The sequence below is a fragment of the Musca autumnalis genome, unplaced genomic scaffold, assembly GCF_047663935.1.
Source record: "Musca autumnalis isolate F117 unplaced genomic scaffold, ASM4766393v1 scaffold_2, whole genome shotgun sequence".
Taxonomy (NCBI): Eukaryota; Metazoa; Arthropoda; class Insecta; order Diptera; family Muscidae; genus Musca; species Musca autumnalis.
Window position 1 is genome coordinate 245,929,145 of NW_027411755.1, and position 21,972 is coordinate 245,951,116.

The 21,972-nt window shown below is 36.7% G+C and overlaps 2 protein-coding genes across 3 annotated transcripts; one reads left to right on the top strand and one right to left on the bottom strand.

Annotated features, from left to right (window-relative positions):
* Positions 1 to 490: 490 nt before the first annotated feature.
* LOC141395431 (protein FAM151B) lies at positions 491 to 21,100 on the bottom strand. Of its 2 annotated transcripts, none has more exons than XM_073971281.1 (4): positions 20,772 to 21,100; positions 1,871 to 2,161; positions 1,261 to 1,502; positions 491 to 1,202 (listed from the first exon to the last, which is right to left on the bottom strand). In XM_073971281.1, exons 1-4 carry the CDS (start codon positions 20,839 to 20,841, stop codon positions 585 to 587), a joined length of 1,221 nt encoding a protein of 406 aa, XP_073827382.1. In that variant the 5' UTR covers positions 20,842 to 21,100; the 3' UTR covers positions 491 to 584. The 2 variants fall into 2 exon arrangements, with proteins under 2 accessions (XP_073827382.1, XP_073827383.1); XM_073971282.1 differs by lacking the exon at positions 20,772 to 21,100 and adding an exon at positions 10,292 to 10,871.
* LOC141395432 (uncharacterized) lies at positions 5,417 to 6,996 on the top strand. The gene is made up of 2 exons (XM_073971283.1): positions 5,417 to 6,312; positions 6,794 to 6,996. Exons 1-2 carry the CDS (start codon positions 5,541 to 5,543, stop codon positions 6,847 to 6,849), a joined length of 828 nt encoding a protein of 275 aa, XP_073827384.1. The 5' UTR covers positions 5,417 to 5,540; the 3' UTR covers positions 6,850 to 6,996.
* Positions 21,101 to 21,972: the final 872 nt, after the last annotated feature.

Genomic DNA, 21,972 nt, shown 5'->3' on the forward strand with positions numbered 1-21,972 from the left:
AGGGCCAATTCTTCATCCATTTTATCTGTACTTGAAGGACTTTCTGATGGTCTTCAGTACACAGAGGACCGGCTTTGGTATTCTATAGGTAGTGGACATTCTCATGGTCTTCCGTACATAGAGGGCATTAATCCATTTTGTTGCCCTATTATTAAATAGTTTTGTAGACATTTTGTCACTATAAACAGGCAATTTATCTATTTGTTCGGTAATGGGAACGGGGTGTCACGATATGTGCGTCTGCTTCGGATTCTTTGGACTAGAACCGGTTTGGATATGTTCTGTTTATCACATCCGCATTCCAACCCAGATGTATTGCAATAGATGTCGCCAGTGATTTGTTTCGGACCTGTTGCTTTATCATCACAGCTACGTAACAGAGAAGTTTGATTGTATTGTGAAAATTGTCTTTGGACAACACCTTTCATTTGAGATCTTAAGATTTAACAGAATTTTTCTTTGCAAAAATTAAGCAAACATTTTAAAACAATTTAAAATATATTTACTTTTATTGGGTCAGTAAAAATCGTATTATATCGTCACATCTAATAGTCAAGTTTCACGTTTTCCTAGTTAATCTCTTCCTAAAGTCGAATTTTCTCCAAATATAAACTAAACAAATAAAGACCAGCACTTATTAAACTAAAATTCACTAGAGATGTCAAAGTGGTGTTGGTCGCAACTGCACCATTGCCAGATCCATTGTCATTTCCATCATCATTATCATCATCCTGTCTTCCCAAATCCAATTGACTCGACAACTCCTCAGGAACATCCAAATAGACACGATCAAAACCAAACGAGAATATCAATTGTCTCAATTTGGCAATATCAACATAATCATTCTGCGAAGACCATATTGTTAAGGTGCTGTTGTTGGTACCATTTACTGCCTTCACCAAATCATGTAACTCATCTTGACTATTTGCGGCAATACCAGCCCTAACAGGAAAAGTTATTGGTTGTCCCGAATCGGTTACATTATTTTCTTTTATGGCATATATCATGGCGGCAATCTCTTGAGGTGTATAGGAACCATTGTTGGCCGCTGAAGACCATTGTGTCGTCCATCCAATTGACAAGACAGCTTGTGGGAACTTTGAGGAACCAGCAAAGAAACGTTGCGGATCAACCGGTATTGTATTGTTTTGATTTACTGGTCCACTTATGATATCGGCATTTAGCCAAATGGGATAAGTCATCTGAAAAGGGGCAAAATAATTAGTGATTGGTATCAATTAATGAACTATCGATATATACCTCTGGTATCTTGGCTTCCAGTGTCTTTAGAGCCCCCTCAAATACCTCTATTGATTTAAAATCCAATTTCACACCTTTCATTTTCTCTTTATGTTCGTCATTGTAAAGCTTGATTTGTTCCAAAAAAGAATCGAGCGATATATCGGAACTATTGGCTGGTGGATGGGCCATTACGGGCATATCGGGCCCGGTATCATTGATTTTACCCATAACAATATCGGCCTCAATCATATCAATGTCGCCTGGAAGATGAAAAAGACAAATGTTACTACAATCAGGGCATCATATGAAAATAACAGCGACCAAGAGTGGGATTTGGTAGTCAAGTTTCAAACATGGGATACTTGAATATGAAGGCCATTAGGAAACATACAAATTAAATTCCTTTTTACTAGTCTTTCTTATAATATTAAATTTCATATTAAAAATTGAATAACATTTTCCATCTATTGGCTCTTTGTGACATTCGATTTATGTCCATTGGATAACAAATAGACGTCACCAACTGCTGTTTCATAAAAATTCATTTCCATTGCATTTATTTTAGAATTCAACGGAGCCTTCCATACACTTCTTTTTCCAATACAGATTTTAACTTCTCTCTACTTACTGTTAAGAGCATCCGTTAACTCCTTTTGGCTATTGACTGCATGAGCCCATGTTAAAGCCGTTAGATTTGTTGCACTTCCACTACCATCACCATTCTTTGATGGCATATTGAATTTGATTGTATTCACCTCTTCGTTATCCTGACCGTCCTTTCCGGCAGTGTTCGATAGACTGATGGACGTCGTCGTACCATCAACGGTATACTCATAGCGTGAGACATTCACTGGCTCAGTTGTTCCATTGACTAATTTTGGAAATTGAACGGAAGCCGCATTGAGAGATTGCAAAAGGGCTGTAAAGAGAAAGACAGAGAGTAAGACGTTGAATTATATTACGTTGTTTATGGGGGGATGGTATGTGAGGGTGGGTGGGTTAGAGTTTATTAAATTATTTTCTATTTATGTGGTTGACAACGAGTGCAGAAAATAAGCAAAGTGCAAATGCACGCGTTTACGTCGCTAGGGAAAATACAAAATAGCTTAAGTTCTTAATATTTTGTTTAATTAGTCTTCTAGACATTCTAATCGTGTTCTGCACATAGGGACTTTCAGATGGTCTACTGCACATAGAGGACTTTCAGATGGTCTTTTGTACAAAGATGACCTTCTGATGGTCTTCTGCACCAGGCACGTACGCAGGATGGTGGGGCATAGTGGCCCTGGCCCCCCGAAATGAAAATTGTTCATATATTTTTCGAACATTTTGCTTTCAAAAAGTCATATTTGCCCCGTAGCACAGAGGGGAAACATATGCCTAAAGTTGCTCAAAACTCAAAATATGAAAATCGTTTTTTTATGAAAAAATTTTGATAAACGGCAACCAGACTCTTTTCTACATTTGCTATAACCATCCTCAACTTTGTAAGATTAACCAATCCAATGCAGCAGTCGATTGAACTCAGCCATACTGAAAACAAAAATTAAATTTTCGAAAACAAAGAAATTAGGTGAACATTAAAATGACATTATTTTCGCGAAAATTTATATTTTTCAAGATTTATTGTTTTTGTACAGTCTCCGAACAAGATTAGCATTTAAAATTTTCAGATTGGTTATATATCTTTGCTCTTTAATAATGGTGATACATATCCTCTTTATGAACATTTTTAATGATAATTTTTAAGATTACTACAATTTCGATAATGAAAAAGTCTATTTCCCCGTCGTTTCCCGACCATAGTTTCTTCTAATGTTTTATGCGCTTGTGTCTCAAATATCAGATTCAATCATAAAAAATTGCGCATATTTGCGATATTCCGAAAAAATCTAATTTTTCTCAACTAAAATATGAAATATTTTTATATGGAATTGCAAGATTTATTCACACTAAATTTTGTTCCGCCTTTTAACCGGGGCTCGTATTTATCAGACTAAACCAACACCTGTCAAATATGTTTGCATTATTCAGAAACATTCACGGCTTTTCTCATATGAATTGAGAAAAATTTAATTTAAGTAAGTTTCAAAAAATAAAATTTTGGAATGAAATATATGTATATGGGACTACATAATCAACTGTGCGATTTGTTTGAAAATTGGCTCAATGTTTTTTAGGCTACTTCAGGTTTCATATGTCAAATTTCAGTGATTTTGGTGCATTTTTATCTCATATTAGATGCGAATATATATGGAAGCTGCATCCAAATCTGGACCGATTTTCATTATTTCCTATAGGATTAATCCTTGTACAGAAGATATGCTTTGTGCAAAATTTTATATCAATCGGACTATAAATAACCTTTCTAGGGCTTTTGATCAACTTTTAACACAAATTTCCCCTCTGTGCGTAGGTCAAAAAGAAATTTCTGTGTACGTTGGTGTTCTGATGATCTTCTTGAAAAAGGAGATCTTTTAATGGTATTCTGTAGGTGGAGGATCTTCTAGAGGCCTTCTGTAAATAGAGGCTATTTTTATGGTCCTCTGTAAACAAAGGACATTATGATTGTCTTCTGTCTTGGTGTTTAATACTTAGGGAACACTTTAATGGTCTTCTGTAGGTGGATAATTTTCTAGTGGTCTTAAGTATAGATAGAGGACCTTCTGATGGTCTTCAGTAGATAGAGGACCTTCCGTTGATCTTCTGTAAGTAGAGGACATTATGCTGGTCTTCTGCAGATAAATAACAATCTGATGGCCTTCCGTACATAGAGAACACTAATAACTAATATACCTCTCTTGTTTTTCTTTTATCTTCCCTCATCCTTCTCCTATACCCCCCGACCCGTCTCTTCCTCTCCTACCTCTTCCTCCCCCATCCAGCAACAACAAACTGGTATCCAGTCGAACACACAACCACACGCCATCACATCACAACAATCAACTCCATAGATGCAATATCCATTATCACCACACTTACACAACCACCATCACATATACACCAGCAAAAATCATCACACATCATCATATCACCACACATTAACGGTCATAATCACACACAGAACCACATGCAGAACCACCAAACAACAGACAATATCAACAACAATATCCGATCTCAACAAAACAGGATGATCACAATGGACCACAAGGTCTCCGAGTGGAGTGGCTGCCTTTTACAGCAGCTGCGCATCCTATAACCTAACCTAACCTAAAGAACACTCTGATGGTCTTCGATAGGTGGAGGATCTTTTAGTGGTCTTCAGTAGATAGAGGACCTTCTGAAGGGCATCTGTAAGCAGAGGACATTATGCCGGTCTTCTTTAGATATAGGATTATGTGATGGCCTTCCGGGCATAAAGGACACTCTGATGGTCTTCTGTGATTCCTGAAGGGAGTGACCAGCAATACCGTACTTCCTGAGGTAATGGCCTTAACACACTGAAAAAACTTGCCGGTACCAGCTAAAGTTTATATGGGTGATGATCACTGTAATTTATTGATTCTCTGATTTGGCCGAAACTTTGCAAATCGTAAAACCTCTTTCAAAGTGCATTGGGCAGCACCTTCGGATACCGCCCTCACAAAGGAGGACATTTCTGACATTTTCACCGCAGGTACTCCTTGTGACACTTTTTAAGGGCTTTTCGAGGATTGTTTTGAGATTTTCATTGAAGGTAGCCATTGTAATTTTGAGTATCAACATGAGGAGACAATGATTCTTCCAGTACAGCGACACAATGGCATGCTTTCGTCGCAGTATTTGCTCGGATGTTACCGTGAGAGCCAAGAATGTTTAAATAGCATTCACACGGATGCAGTCGCAGATGCATAAACAATGAATGTAAATGCGGCCCTCGGAGAACATTCCCCATCTGTAGCAGCTGAGGAACGTCAGCTACTGTGGTGTATTTCATGATGTATTGATATTTGATGGCAACCCTGCACTGTTAAGTTTTTCTACTCAATGCTAATGTATCTTTTGTACTAATTAGTATTTGTTACATTTTTAGTAATAGCCATTTTACTTACTAGTTATGATTAACTTGTTCACTTCGATTTCAACTATCAACCAGATCAAACCGTTCGACTCCATTGTTAATCTTTTACATATATCTTTGTTGTTACTTATTTATTAAATAAAGCATCATTATTTAATCAGTATCAAACGCGTGCTTATTTTCAACAAATACACAACAAAGAATTGGCGACGAGGATAAACTCAAGTTCAAAGAGTTCTCAATAAGATTTTGTGCAAAAAATATCTATTTTCAACTTCAACAAAATCCATAACCTAAAATGGATCAAAATCAATTGGCGAAACTGTTGGAAGCCATTACAACAATGGCAACAGCAATGCAAAATCAGCAACAAGCTTCAACTTCAACATCCACCAATGTGCAAATAATTACAAATTTCGATGCCTTCGAACCTAAAACGGAAAATTTTCAAACGTACAAGGAACGGTTGGAGCTTCACTTGCAGCTGAAAGGAGTGTTCGACGACAAAGCGACCTGTGCAAAGCTTTTGTTACAATATATCGGTTCACCTGTATATTCAACTCTATCTACTTTAGCTGCCCCAAGAAACGTTAGTGATTTGAAGTACGACGAAATCATTCAATTTCTAACTTCTCATTTTTGTCCGAAGAAAAATATTTTGGTGGAGCAACACAAGTTTCTTTGTGAAATTCAAAATGAAAATCAAACCATATCAGAATTTGTTGCAATTCTTCAACAGCGAGCCAGTGCATGTATGTTTGTGTGTCAATGCAAAAAATCAGTGGCAGAAATATTTTTGCGCTCTCAATTCATCCGAGGCTTAAGAGATGATTATATACGCGAGCAACTACTTCAAACGCCCGAGGCAACATTTACACAGATTGTTGAAAAAGCAACAACAATCGAAGCAGCAAAAATCAACAATATGGTTATCTCTCAAAACACATCAACACAAATCAACCAAGTTCAAGAAAGCCGCCAAATCAACAAGATTCGAAGCCGCAATCAAACCCATCATAACAACCGAAGAACACAAAGTAAAATTAATTACAGCGAATTGGGACTTAATGGTATGTGTGTGCGTTGTGGACAGACAAATCACTTCGCTAATGAGTGCAAAATAAACAAAAATACCTTAGTGCTGTTTTACATTTAAGCGATTTGTCTTACGATTTTTTGTCTCCTCTTTGCTCATCTTCGTAAATTTCACACACAGGGTTGCATTTTTTTGTAACATGGTACCAAGTGTACATTTTGTTAAAAATACTTAATGTAAAAAGAAGGTATTTTATAAAAATATGTTATACAAATTTTAAAATGCTTATAACAAATAATCATTTTATGCTTTAAATGATTTTTTATGCACAAAATTCATTGCAAAACTAAATTTTGTTTCAATTTCTCTTACTATGTTTTGCATCTCTGCCTAACAAGAATAACCACCACAAAAAGGAGACAAAAAATCGTAAGACAAATCGCTTAAATGTAAAACAGCACTTAAAGTGCCGTTTATGTGGGAGAGTCGGCCATTTACAACAAGTGTGCATTCAGGAGAAAATCAATCAAAGGAAAACAAAAATCGACAAATATACAAATTCGATCGATAATTGCAATCAGCTGTTCGATAGTAGCTCATCACATACACATGACACTAGTGATTTTTTTGGTATCAATCAAGTGCAAAAACATAAACAAACAGCAACAGAGGATACTGAAAATTTTTACACAAAAATAAAAATTGAAGGAAAAAATCAATGTTTCGAGTTGGATTCTGGTGCCGCATATACCCTAATACCGGAAAATCAATTTCAAAAACTGAAAATAAATAATCCGGTACGGAAATCCAGTATAGAACTTCGTTCATATACCGGTGAAGTGTTTGTGCCAATGGGTGTTGTTACCATTCAAGTGCAATATAAAAACAGAAAATCAATAGAAGAAATATACATTGTCGATTCAAAATATCCAGCAGTAGTGGGCCGTACTTGGATACGCCACTTAAATATCAATTTCAATGATGCCGATTTGGAACATTCAGTTTACAATCGAAACAAAAACAACATTTTCAGTCGAAATTGCAACAATTAATTCGGGGAGAAAGCGAGGAAGAAACCAAAAACAGCACAGCAATGAACCACAAATCAGTTTTAAAATAATTAATTGCAAACTATCAACTTTTCGTTTCACTAAGCAACATCAATTCGACAAATTCAACACATTCTGAGAATAATTTGACGAACAAAAATCAATGTGTAATTAATATTGTCAACTCTTCAGACTCTTCAAATGTTCCTGCAGCTCCTGAATATTCAATGCGATTGAGTTGTAAAGAAGACCTGTTCGTTTACCATTCGGGCAAAGCACTTTTTAAGCCTGGGAGATTGTGGTGTATTTCATGATGTATTGATATTTGATGGCAACCCTGCACTGTTAAGTTTTTCTACTCAATGCTAATGTATCTTTTGTACTAATTAGTATTTGTTACATTTTTAGTAATAGCCATTTTACTTACTAGTTATGATTAACTTGTTCACTTCGATTTCAACTATCAACCAGATCAAACCGTTCGACTCCATTGTTAATCTTTTACATATATCTTTGTTGTTACTTATTTATTAATGGTCTGTTCCTTTACTTTTGAATATAGTAAAACCGGCAAAAGTAGTAAAAGTTGTAAAATGCTCCCATATGAATTGTATTGTGTCTGAAGTAAAGGAACGCTTTTCGAGTAAAAAGTGGTAAAACTTGAAGATTCTTGCACGTAAAGGAACAGAGCTTAAATAAAGCATCATTATTTAATCAGTATCAAACGCGTGCTTATTTTCAACAAATACACAACAGCTACCATGACAAACCAGAGTATTTTTAGCTTAACTACGCTGGGGATCGATCGCACAGGCCGCACGACACTCGACACCTTTTCAACTGCTAAACTTACTTAAGTAACTCCAGTAGCTTTGTGGTTACAAGCCATTGAAGCAGCCACATTCCTAGAACTGGAGATAGACCCAGATTAAGCAGACAAATTAACATACAAAAACAAGTAAAAAAGTAGGAGATACAAGAGGAATGGATCGTCATTTACCGTTATGGAAGTGGATCTCGAGCCACAACATATGGTGCCATAGGGGGTTTTTACATTCTTCGGGCTGTTTGTTCAAGAAGTATGGACTTGCCCCTAAAAAAATTTCACCATCGCAATTGAGGCAGCGAATGCAAGTTGCTTCAAAAAAATTAAAGTGATTCGATATCAGGTCTTAAAGTGTACTTATCCGAAATTTTTGTGGGAGGTACCGGATGGAGTGGACCGGATCTAAATCTAGTAGATATATTAGGATGTGTAAAGTATGGACCAATTCAGCCACTCCCTTCAAAAGTTACCGTACGAAACATTTTTCCGAACATTTTTGAACTTATGTGGGGTAGGCACCTGTAGTGGGATTCTCTAACACATTTTTTAGTTATCGACAAAAATCGTTAAAATTAAAATGCTTATAATTTCGGTAATTAACGATATTATTCGGTAAGTTATCGACCAATAAAAAGTAGTCGCAAAGTTCTACCGATAGCAACAGTGTTGTCAACTATTATTTTAACTTTTCATTAGTAATTTTGCGTTTTAATTTGACCGATTTTTGTCGGTAATCAAAAAATGCCATAGAGAATCCCACTACTGAAGGAGTGGACCGATATGGCTTATCTTCAAACTTAAACTATGTTTGAACAAAATATTACTAATATTTTGCGCTCCAACCACCTCACACGGTGTCATAGGTGTTTTTTGCATCTTTCAGGCTATTTTTTCAGGAAGTATGGAGTATGGAGGGCAGCGAATATAAGTTGCTAAAACAAAAATCAAAGCTATTCGAGAGATGGCCCTAAACTGAACTTTTCCGAAATTTTGTGTGGGAGGTACCCGAAGGAGTGGACCGATTGAGTCCATATTGAAACCTTATCTAAGTCTGGAACACATTTCACGATGGGCAAATGCAAAAATTTTCCGAACATTTTCGAACTTTTGTGGGGGAGGTACCGGAAGGAGTGGACCGATATAGCCCATCTTCGAACTTAAACTATGCTTGGGTAAAATATTACGAAAGCCAAAATTTGAACTCCAGACAGACGGACGGACATTGCTCAATCGACTCCAAATTGTCTGAAACACATTTCGTCCAAACATACTTGGGGTCTAAACCATTATTTCGATGAGGCACACATTTTGCCCGTATGAAAGTGTATATACCCTCGTTAGCATAAGTGCTGAGGGTATAAAATAAAAACACTGTTACAACAACAACGTTGTGATTTTGATTACAATGATATAAATTGTCTTCGTGGAAAAGTCCACGTTTCATGACATAATGACCCAAAAGCTCTAAAAATCGTACGGTGGCAAACTAAAACGAAAGAAATGTATGCAAAAGTAAAACTAGCTTCACTATTTCTGTTCATTCCTTTTTCATTCTAGTCCTTCCTTCATCGTCCTTATAATCATGACAACGCCGATATACTTTTTTGCTAGGGAAAGCAATACTTCCTGAGGTATGGACCCCCAAACGTCCCAAATAGTAGTCATCTTACTTCTTTAGATAGTTGACCGTAAGAGATTTTTTGCAGACTGCGTTGATTTGTGGTGTCATACTCAAGAATGGTTTTGTTGCTTCCTATATATTTGTTTTTCTTTAGGGGGCTTCTTTTCGGTCCTACTCTCCTTCGAGCTTTGAGTTTTTGGACCTAACGCTATATTGTACATGTTCGTCTTAACAATGAGCCTTCCTATTGTTCCCTAAATAGTTATATCAAATATATTACCTGTATTATGTATGTATTGAAAAGTCTTATCTCCCAATTTGAACGTTACTTTTTTCATACATAGTCATCTTCTTTGTGAAGATTTTTGGCCGGTTGATCCTAACTCCATTATAACTTGTTATAAATACATATCGTCACCTTTGGGCATTTCAGATGACGATATAAGCATGCAAATACGTACGTACATAAATACATTGCTATCATATATTTTTATCTATTCAATTATCTATAACTTACCAGGAAATGAACTTGCTGATTTTCTACGTAGCATTGTGTGTATGTTGAATTTCGTTATTATTAGCAGAAATTTTCCACAGTATTTCAAATATGTTGAGGTAGTTTGGTATTGGATTACTCTTTTGAGATTTTCTTAGAAGACACCTTTCATGATTTATGCATTTTGCTTTGAATATAATTTAATTTAACATTCGAATCCATATAGCAAAAATAACATAACTCAATACGCTGCAAATAATTTGGCGATTTAATAAACTGTACACCTTCATTTGTTCATCACTGTATCATCAGCAGTTAGTAGGCCTTATGGTAATGTTTTTTTTTTGTTTCGTTATTAACAATTATTTTGCTGACTTCTTATTTTAGACCTCAACATTTTTTCGATTTCTCTTTTCATATTTTTAATAATTTTTATATTAATATTTGAATTAAAATATTGATTTCTATACACATTGAACACATTTTGAACTTGAACGAAACTACACACAAAACTGACTAATGAAAAGTCTGTGTAATGAGATTTTTTGTTTATTATTTCATTCTTTGTTTTTGTTTTGCGTTCCCCATCAATTGTTTAGAAGAGTGACAAGAGCAGCCAAGATCACCCTTATACGTTAACGTGACCGCAACAGCAACATATGTTCTCTTTATTCTCATCTGTCGTCGTTTATCAAAGGAAAGACTCGCTCGGAGAGACTTATGCCCAAATATTTTGAGCACCACCGGACAAGAGGTAACAAGTGTGTTGGCATCTCTGTGAGAGCACAATTTTGTAAGAGAGTACTGTAATATTTTTGTACAGTGATGCTAACTATACAATGTCAGACTGTTGACAGTTTTAGAATATTTCATTCAAAAAATTTTCCATTAACACATAAAAATAGGTGTGTTCGTTTACTTTTCCCGTAACATTTACTCAGCAAGAAGTGACTGAGAAAAAAGAGCAATTTGACTCTCACAAGAGAAAAAAATACAAAAAGTAAACGAACAGCACATTACACAATGATGCACAAGAAGAGAATGCTATTTTGGGTTTTTGTATGGGACAGAGAGTTGTAGTTAACTTTTTCGTAAAGACGCGTGCATGGCTGACATTACAAAACATTTGTAAGATAACAGCTGATCAATAAAAACAAAGAGATTGGCGCAAATAAATAAAATCGTAATTTCGAGCGCTTAAAAATAATAAAAAGAATTGAACAATAAAAAAATGAATAATAAAAGGAAACTGCTGTATCCAAATTTTAACCGTTTTCTATATAATTCGGCACACTTATTTCTGGAGTAAATACAGTCGCACATTCCAAATTTAATTGAAATAGGACATATATAGCGTATTTCGTGCTATGCCTTAAATCGGGCGAAGATATATATGGGGGCTATATCCAAATCTGAACCGATTTCTACCAAAATAAATAGCGTTCGTCCTTTTGCCAAAAAAAACTATCTTCCCCAATTTTCATGCGAATCGGACAATAAATGCGACCTGTACTTTGTTTAAAAAAATACATGGACAGACGGACATGCGTAAATCGACTCAGAAAGTGATTCTATGTATATCCCTAAAAGGAACTATGGGTCTATCTCGTTTCCTTTTGCATGTTACAAACTAATGCACAAAGACATAATACCTCTTACCACAAGGTGGTGTAGGGTATAAAAATTTCAAGCTGATTTAAGTGTGAAACAAATATTACGGTGCGCGAAAGTTTGGATTAAGAAAGCATGGACTTGTCCACGAAACACATTACATCACTGTAAACAGGACAGATGTTTCCAATGAAAACACTCTTGGAACTCGATGTACGTTTGGAAGAAATTTTATTATTCCAAAGTTCCGGACTTGATTCAACCTGGTCTAAGTTTGGACAAAATATTGCATAAATCAAATCAAATTTGGAACAAATCAAGAGTTATCCTGCGCTCCAGCCAGTCGGACAGACAGATTGGCGGGTATGGTTTAATCGACTCCAAAAAGTCCGAAAGGGATTTCATTCAAACATACTTGAGGTCAAACTATTATTTCTATGGGGTACATTTCCATAGTATCAATGCTCCAAGAATCGTACCTTCTATTCTAAACAAAGCCAAAAATGTTTGAAGACTCTTGGGTGCCTCGATTAAATCCAATCCCTCTTGCACCTTTCAATTTTTGTGTGGGAGATAACCCCAAGATGTTCCGAGAGTTATTTAATTGGACTTATAAGATTATGTGGAGGTACACATAAATGCTCCAAGAGCTGTTCTTTCAAAAATACTTGGGGTCCAAAGCCGTTATTTCGATGTAGCCTCAGGGGGCTGAGGGTAAATAAATACATACATTAAGCACGACCACAGCCTGTCCTAAAATGTAAACATTACAAATCAATTAAAATTAAGGCTTAAGTTGAATGTTTTCATTAAGCTCGGATCGGGACCAAGTTTATTTCACAGGTAGGTCTCGTTACCCTCATCACAAATATATATGTATATAACATTTTTTGCGGAAGTCCATACTTCTCGATATATGGACCTCCGAAGTTCCGAAAATTCCCTTGTTAAATGTCGGCTACTTAGAGAAAAATTTTAATTTAAAAGAAAATGTTGCTCCTGTTCCCTAGATTGGCTCCTGTCCATAACAGAAAGTCTTAAACCCCCGGCCGAAGGCCGGCTATATAAAAAAATTTTGCCACCTAAAATAAAAGTTCAGCGAAAGTCTTTAGTTATTTATTTTTACTTACTTTTTTCCGTCCATAAATTTTCCAATTGGCAAAAAAATCAAATGTAAATTTGTATTTTAACAACTCTTGTTTCTTTTTGTTTACAACAAAACAACTCAAATCAACTGATTATTCAACAGCTGATCGAACTTACGAATTCTTACTGGACAAATTTTCCCAGCAAGAATTTGTAAGTTCTCAGTCACACAACTGTCAAAAGTGCTCTCTCAATTCGCTCTCTTTTGCTGGATAATTGTGTAAACGAACAACATCTCGTAACAATTTGTGCAAATTTGTACAAATTATCACGTAAACGAACACACCTAATATATATATTTGCAAACTCCTTAGGTCATGTTAGCTCGATCAAAATTCAATTAATTAAAATTTTGCAAAAATATTTTTTTACAAGGCTATTAGAAGCTTTAAACATACGATTGTTTTGGAATGCAAGTGCATATTTTTCTTTCTTCTGAAAGTCATTTAGGACTCGGCAACGAATTTCAAGAAAATTAAGGGCGATTTAGCAGTAATTTTTCAGAAGATTGCTCTATTTCCCTCCTAGTCTTTGGTTTTGGCTGGCTTATGTGTTTCACGAAATCTATTATTCCTATAGTTTCGTGACTTTTGCACATTATTTCAACTATATATATTCGACTAAATATTTAAAAATACGCAAAATTTCCTTTCCTGGTTATATTTCATTATAAAAACGGTTGAAATGTTTTTATAATGAAATATAACCAGTTTTCTCCTTTCTGGGATAGGGTTTTTCGCTAGGGCTAAATTTTAATAATTTGCTATAAAATATAATCTGTTTACACACAGGAACAATGATTCTGTTCGCAATTATTAAAATGTATACTAAAATTGCAGAAAAAAGTTGATAATGACCTGTTTTTTGGGAAAATATTTAACAAAAGTTACAAAAGCCGAATATTTTGACGCATAGAAAACAGGGTTAACAGAGTTTTCTTTGTTATTCTCGCTTATAGGGTTGCCATGGATCCATGTTACATACATTTTTTAATTGGCACAAGACCAACATATTTTAAGTATTTGGTTTTTTGGATATTGGGCATGGGCTTCTTAAATACTGAGGTGTTATTATTGGTGAAATTGAAAACCGAATATTTTTGACATTCACTGTATGTAATTGAAATATAATTTGTCTGTTCCTTTACTTCCGAAAATGGTAAAACCGGCAAAAATAGCAAAAGTTGTAAACTGGTCCCATATGAATTGTATGGTTTCTGAAGTAAAGGAACGCTTTTCGAGTAAAAAGTGGTAAAACTTGAAGATTCTTGAACGTAAAGGAACAGAGCTAATACGAGTATGATATAATTGTATGGTCGCTTATATTCGAATACCTAATTTGCAAATAAAGAAGAAGATTCTTTGGCCACTAGACGTTGAAAATACACTAAAACAAATTTGTTCTATTTTCAGAAAAGTTGAGGTGAATTTGATTTTAATTTCAACACACTTCATATTTTTATTTTGCTCCTTGCTGGATTTCCATGCAATGATCATACGAACTTATGATTTTTAGCCAAACAGACTCCAACTAATCTTTTTTCTGTTTTTTTGTTAACTAAAATATTGTTTGCCGGCAGTGAGCGTTGAACACACAACTCTCGGATTTGTAGACGGACCTACATGTTCTGTGCTACCGTACTCATTACTTACTTATGAGATAAGTAAGTAGTTTCGCCTTGTACAATTTTTAAAAAATAACCCATTATTTTTCAACTCAATGCTAATGCAGAAAGTAGCTCATGTGTCTTCCAAAAGCCAGGTTGCTTTAATGGCTATTATATTGGTTTTAAAATAAAATGGTTTAATTTTAACGCTTTTTGACATTATTTAAACAAAATCGGCTAAGTTGACCACACTATATATACACGCATAAATATTTTGGGGGTCGGTACTTGTTGTTATGTATACAGATGGGGGCATACACGTGAGCAAATTCCAGTTTTGGTTTGATAAGAGAAATTATGGAGAGGAGACATTGTTTGAAAAGCAGACAAACAACATTACACGTGTAATATAAACAAAGGTATTTTTATAATGAAATACAAAATGACGTAAGTCCATTAGTGAAAATTCAAACCGTTTGAATGTGATAATTTATAGGAGTTGTAAATAGAGTGGTTTTAAAAAATCGATATCGGATTTTTTATGCGGCACCCTCCTAAAATGTTTAGTTAGCTTATTCCTAGTTTAGCTATAACTGTCGGATAAATCTGAAATTTTTACCGTAGATAGATCTCGATACACTGATTACGAATATATGGAATTTTACCGGCGGTCATAACCGGTTATCCGATTATTTGAACCGTAAGTACGGGTAAAAATCGGATGTATAACCGGGTTTTCTGAACCGATATCAAATGAAAGCTTAAAAAAACACCTTTTTAATGATTTATTTTCTGTTAAGGTGCTAAACCCGGTTTGGGAGTTAGAGAAAAAAGTGTATTTTTACTATATATTTTTAAGAGAACTTACAGTTTTAAAGAAACTTTTGCCCGCGTACACAAAATTTGCTTTAGAATTGTAACTGGTTTATATACAGCTGGAAATATTACATTTCTGGATAGGTGTATATATCCGGTTTTTTAACCGTAATTTCGGTTCAAATAAATGGATAACCGGTTATGACCGCCGGCAAAATTTTATATTTTCATAATCAGGGCATCGAGATCTATCTATGGTGAAAATTTCAAATCGATAGAACGATTATAGTCAAACTAGGAATGTTCCGTAGACTGTTTTCATCGATTGCACAATAAATCCGAAATCGTGGAAGAAGCACTTCGAAACAAACGGTCGCCTGTCTCCCCTTGAGCAACGTCAATTCTAAGAGGTACACCATCATTTGTTTGCCTGACGATGCGCGCTCTCACACATGGAAGTGGATTTTTATTTTTTAAGGGGCCTAAGGCCAGGGACCTTCCGGCCAATCAGGCGTGGATTTTTAAAAATATTTTTTGAGGGAACTTCCGGCCAAACAGTCGTGGTTTTTTAAGAACATTTTTTGAGGGACCTTCAGGACAAACAGGCGTGGATTTTTAAGAATATTTTTTGAAAGATCTTCCGGCCAATCAGTCGTGGATTTTTAGGAAAATTTTTTGAGGGACCTTTCGGCCAATCAGGCGTGGATTTTTAAGAATATTTTTTGAGGGACCTTCAGGACAAACAGGCGTGGATTTTTAAGAATATTTTTTGAAAGATCTTCCTGCCAATCAGGCGTGGATTTTTAGGAATATTTTTTGAGGGACCTTTCGGCCAATCAGGCGTGGATTTTTAAGAATATTTTTTGAGGGACCTTCAGGCCAAACATGCGTGAATTTTTAAGAATATTTTTTGAGGGACCTTCAGACCAAACAGGCGTGGATTTTTAAGAATATTTTTTGAGGGACGTTCCGGCGAAACAGGCGTGGTTTTTTAAGAAAAATTTTTGAGGGACCTTCCGGCCAAACAGGCGTGCACTTTTAAGAATATTTTTTGAGGGACCTTCTGGCAAAACAGGCGTGGATTTTTAAGAATATTTTTTGAGGGACCTTCAGGCCAAACAGGCTTGGATTTTTAAGAAGATTTTTTGAGGGACCTTCAGGCCAAACAGGCTTGGATTTTTAAGAATATTTTTTGAGGGACCTTCAGGCCAAACAGGCTTGGATTTTTAAGAATATTTTTGGGGGATCTTGCGTTCAAAAAATAGGTTTGAGCGCTTGCAAAAGTGTATAAGTCATGCAAAAAAAAAATGCCTTAGAAATCAATCAAATTATTTTTGATGATAAATATCAAAAAAAAAAAAATTTGATTGATTTCTAAGGCATTTTTTTATGATAAATATTCGCGGGTGACGTAGGGGATGAATGATACCAAGCAACGGTCTTGACCGGCTTTAACATGGCAAAGCCCAGGATTTATCTTGGTCCCTCTTTCATCTCAAGTGGACACTGACCTCCCCGTGGTGTCACCTGGGGAACTGCCTTTAACACCCGTTAAAGGTAGTGAGCTAACATGTGCCGCGCGTTCACCCATAAGAACGTTAAAAACTTGGGTTTGAGCGTCGGGTTAGTAACCCTCCCCTAGAAAAAACATCCTACTATGAAAAAACGAAAGAAAAGAAAAACAAACCCCTCTAAAGTTGACGAACCCCGCAGACGTTTTAAGGACCATGATCTGCGAATCTGCACCTGGAATGTTCGCACTCTTTATAGAGAAGGTGCAGTCTTCGCATTGGCAGACGTACTTGAAAAGTACAAGGCCGATATTACTGTCATACAGGAAATACGATGGATTGGGAAAGGCGTCACAACAACACCTAAAGGTGACGAACTGTATTATAGCTGCCATGACGTAAAGCATGAATTTGGTTGCGGATTCGTAGTTAGTCGGAGACTAAAACATCTGGTATCCAGCTTCACCCCAGTGAATGAAAGACTTGCTGCAATTCGAATAAAAGCTAAATTCTTCAACACCAGCTTTATTTGCGCTCATGCTCCCACTGAAGAAAAGGACGAACAGACCAAAGATATATTTTACGAGCGCTTAGAAGAAACATATGACCGTTGCCCTGCCCATGACATTAAAATCATTCTAGGCGATTTTAATGCCAAAATTGGAAAGGAGAATATCTTTGGCCCAACAGTCGGGAAATTCAGTCTCCACAGTGAAACATCTGACAATGGTAGAAGGCTGATAGACTTTGCAGCTGCAAAAAAACATGGTAGTTAGCAGTACCAGATTTAATCATCTCGATATTCATAAGGGCACCTGGCTGTCTCCAGATCAAAGAACAAGTAATCAAATTGATCACGTTGTAATAGATGGAAGACATTCATCCAGCGTGTTGGATGTACGATCGTTCCGAGGCGCAAACATTGATTCGGACCACTTCCTTGTTGCAGCAAAGGAACGTACCCGTTTAAACGTTGCAAATAAAGCACGAACAGACTCAACGCGGAAGTTGGAGATCGATAGGCTGCAAACACAACAGATAGCCACAGCATATTCCACTCAACTAGCCCAATTGCTTAACGCGAGCACTCCTTGTCCCGATAACATAACAACACAATGGCAACATATTGTCCACTCCATGCAAACGGCCGCAAAATCCATACTTGGATTCCAGAGACCTCCACAAAGGAATTCATGGTATGACCAGGAGTGTTGTGCTGCTACCGAAGAGAAAAATGCGGCATATAGAGCTACTTTACAATCAGTAGCAACGAGTAGCGCACGAGAGAGATATCGGGGGAAAAGGAGAGAAGAGAAACGGCTTTTCCGCAAGAAAAAGAGAGAAATTGAAAAGCGGGAGAGTGAAAAAATCGAGATGTACAGGAGACAGAATGAAGTCCGAAAATTCTACCAAAGAGTGAAACATCAAACAGATGGCTTTGGTACAGGCACATCCTCCTGTAGAGACCAGCAAGGTAATCTGGTAACAGATACAGATAGCGTGCTCAGGATATGGAAGGAACATTTCTCCAATCTGCTGGTATCCAATAGTAGCGAAGACGATGATACCACAGATCCAATCCCAGAAGATGGTATAGAATGTATACCGCCCGGCCAAGATGAGGTAAAAACAGCAATCAACCGGCTGAAGAATAATAAAGCAGCAGGAGCCGATGGCTTACCAGCCGAGCTGTTTAAAACCGGAAGCGACGCGCTGATAAGGTGTATGCATCAGCTAGTTAGCACCTTCTGGCAGGAAGAACGCGTGCCCGACGATTGGAACCTGAGCATCCTATGCCCCGTCCACAAGAAAGGAGATAAGACTGTATGCTCAAACTATAGGGGCATAAGTCTTCTCCCTATTGCCTATAAGATAGTGTCAGGGATATTGTGCGAACGACTAAAGCCAATGGTCAACGAAATAATTGGACCCAACCAATGTGGCTTTAGATCTGGCAAGTCCACCATTGACCAGATATTCACCCTGCGGCAAATCCTAGAGAAGACCCAAGAGATGTAGATCGACATATTTCACCTTTTTGTCGATTATAAAGCAGCATTCGACAGTCCCCTCCGATCAAAGGTATTCCACGCAATGTCTGAATTTGGTATCCCCGCAAAGCTCATCCGGCTTTGTAAGATGACTTTAACGGATACTAGGTCCTCAGTTAAAATTGGAAAGAACCTCTCCGAAGAATTTTGTACCAAAAGAGGTTTTAGACAAGGAGACAGCCTTTCGTGTGACCTATTCAACATTTTGCTGGAAAAGGTAATACGAGATGCAAATGTCAAAAGAAATGGCACAATTTACACCAATAGCCACATCATGGGACGATCAGTAAAGGAAGTAACTGATACCTTTAGGAAGGTCGAAGCAGAATCTGCGAAAGTGGTTCTGGCGGTAAACGGCGAAAAGACCAAATTGATGGTGTCGACGCGCAAAGCGTCCATAGAGCTCGGACCAACTGTAGATGTTGGTACCTACAATTTTGAGGTAGTTAAAGACTTCGTCTACCTCGGCACTGCCATAACACAACAAACAACATCAGTTGTGAAATAAGAAAAAGAATTGTATTGGCCAACAGATGCTACTATGGTCTAAGTAAGCAATTTAAAAACAAAGCCACATCTCGTCAAACAAAAATAACATTATACAAAACGCTGATACTACCCGTGCTAATGTATGGCTCCGAAGCATGGGTACTTGCGCAAGCAGATAAGGCAGTGCTTGGTGTGTTTGAGAGGAAAATTCTTCGAAAGATCTACGGGCCGATTTGCGTTGACGGTGAATATCGACGTCGTATGAACCACGAGCTATATAAGCTATACAAAGACATGAATATAGTTAAACGCATAGAGATGCAACGATCGCGTTGGCTAGGCCATATCATGAGAATGTGCGATGATGAACCCGCTAAAAATGCGTATGAATACATACCACATGGCGGTGCACGCAGAATCGGCAGGTCTTAGCTTCGATGGAGCAAACAAGTGGATGAAGAAATGGAAAGGCGCGGTATTCCAAAAATCAAGCGAAAATCAGAGAGGAATGGAGATCTTTTCTTAGTTCGGTCTATGGAACAAATGTTCTGTAATGGGCCAACTAAGTAAGTAAGTAAGATAAATATTCGCATTTTCATTATTAGGCCCGGCCTCGTTAGCCAAAAAGGCTAAGGGTATAAAGACTCAATTCTTCCACTTATGAACTAAAAATGTTAATTTCAATCTATGAGTAGAAGACAGTGAAGACAGTCTTCTTTCCTCATTGTGGCCGATGTTCCACCATGTAAACACCCCCTGCTATAAAAAAAAACAGTTCCATTTTTTAATTGTTGTTAAATGTTTTTTCCCATCCTTTATAATCCAATACTTGTGTCTTCGTGCAGAACTGAATGTTTGTTGCCACCTTCCTTGGCAGCTCACAGCTCTAAGGGCAGCAACTTCAATTGGTGTTTAAGCTTGTCTAAACACCAATAATTACTCCCCGGTTCGGGGCGGCTGTTGTAAGAAGTATTTCCAAAAATTTGGCGGAATTCAGTCAATCAACGTTTATTTACTTACAGCTGTTTTAAGTTAAAAGTGGTAAACATTCTTCCAACAATGCTCATCACTGTAGATCGCTTAAAAATTGTTGAGTCGCAAACTTTAACAAGTTCGCTCACGTGAATGTATTACATTCAAATTTGAAAGCCAGTTCGAAACCAAAAATAATTCGGTGTTTTTTTCGTCCGCGAACGTGTTAATTTCTGTTTCATAATCACCCAATGTAGAGTATAACAATAAAAATAAATACAATAATAATAATACCTTACCTACAACAAGTATCACCACAAATAAACATTTATTGCACTCCATTTGTTTATTGGCGCGTAGATTAGCCATTGTGTTTTAATAAATTTTTCGTTTCACTTTATTTCAATTTGACGGCAAGAATTACTTTAAATTAAAATTTAACAAATTTAATAACGTTTTTTAATGCTCGAATACCGAAGAGTCCTCACGTTTCACGTATTTCACTCAATTGTTGTCGTTTTTGCAACCTTCAGTTACTGCCGATGGATGACCTTCAGTGCAAAAAACAACAACCTATTGCACCTCAACTTCACACAAATACGGCCGGCCATCTAATGGCGATGTTACTGATATTTGTTATTCAGTTGTTCCCCCCAGAAGTGAGAATTTGCGGGAGTAAAATAAAAATTAAAACAAACGCTGTTAAAAAGGTAGTTTATCTGAGTACTATAGAGAAAGAGTCGAATATTTTGTATTTCAAACTTTGGAAGTAAGAGAATACTTCGCATTGTGCTAATATCTCTTAATGTTTTCTATTTACCCAACACCAGACTATTGGGGATTTTGTAATGTATCGAAGGAAATGATCGCAAATTGAATCCAGTTTAAGGGTAATTTTGAAATATTGATGCACAAAATAAGCAGGGAAAGCAAGTAAGGAAAGGCTAGAGTCGGGACGGGACCGACTATGTGATATCCTACACAACAACCCCTATGTACAAGTTTCTTACGGATCCCTAATTCTGTAGGATTTTATTAAAACACATGTAATAATTTTAGTGAATTATATAAACATTGCTTTATTTATTATAAAATCCTAACAATTAGTTTTTCGGAATTTATGTTCCTGGCTTTGCTTGTTCAACAATGGAAACCATTGTAGCTGCCAAAAATGTGTTTTACAAGAATGGACGATACTACAAGTGGCTCAAATGTCAATTGCAAACAGGGATGCCAACTGAAAAGTTGTGTTAAAAACCACCACAAATCTCCACTAAGGCCAAACAGCAGTTCAAGAACTTCAAATCCCGTAAAGTGAAACAGGGAGTTCCCCATGGTGGGTTGATATCTCCAGAACTGTTTAACCTCTACCTCTCCTGTATTCGACCTCCTCCAGACGACATCGAGATCGTAACGTATGCGGATGATTGTACGATCTTGGTGTCAGGTACCTTCCCTGATGACATCTGTAAAGGACTGAACTCCTATTTAACCGATCAT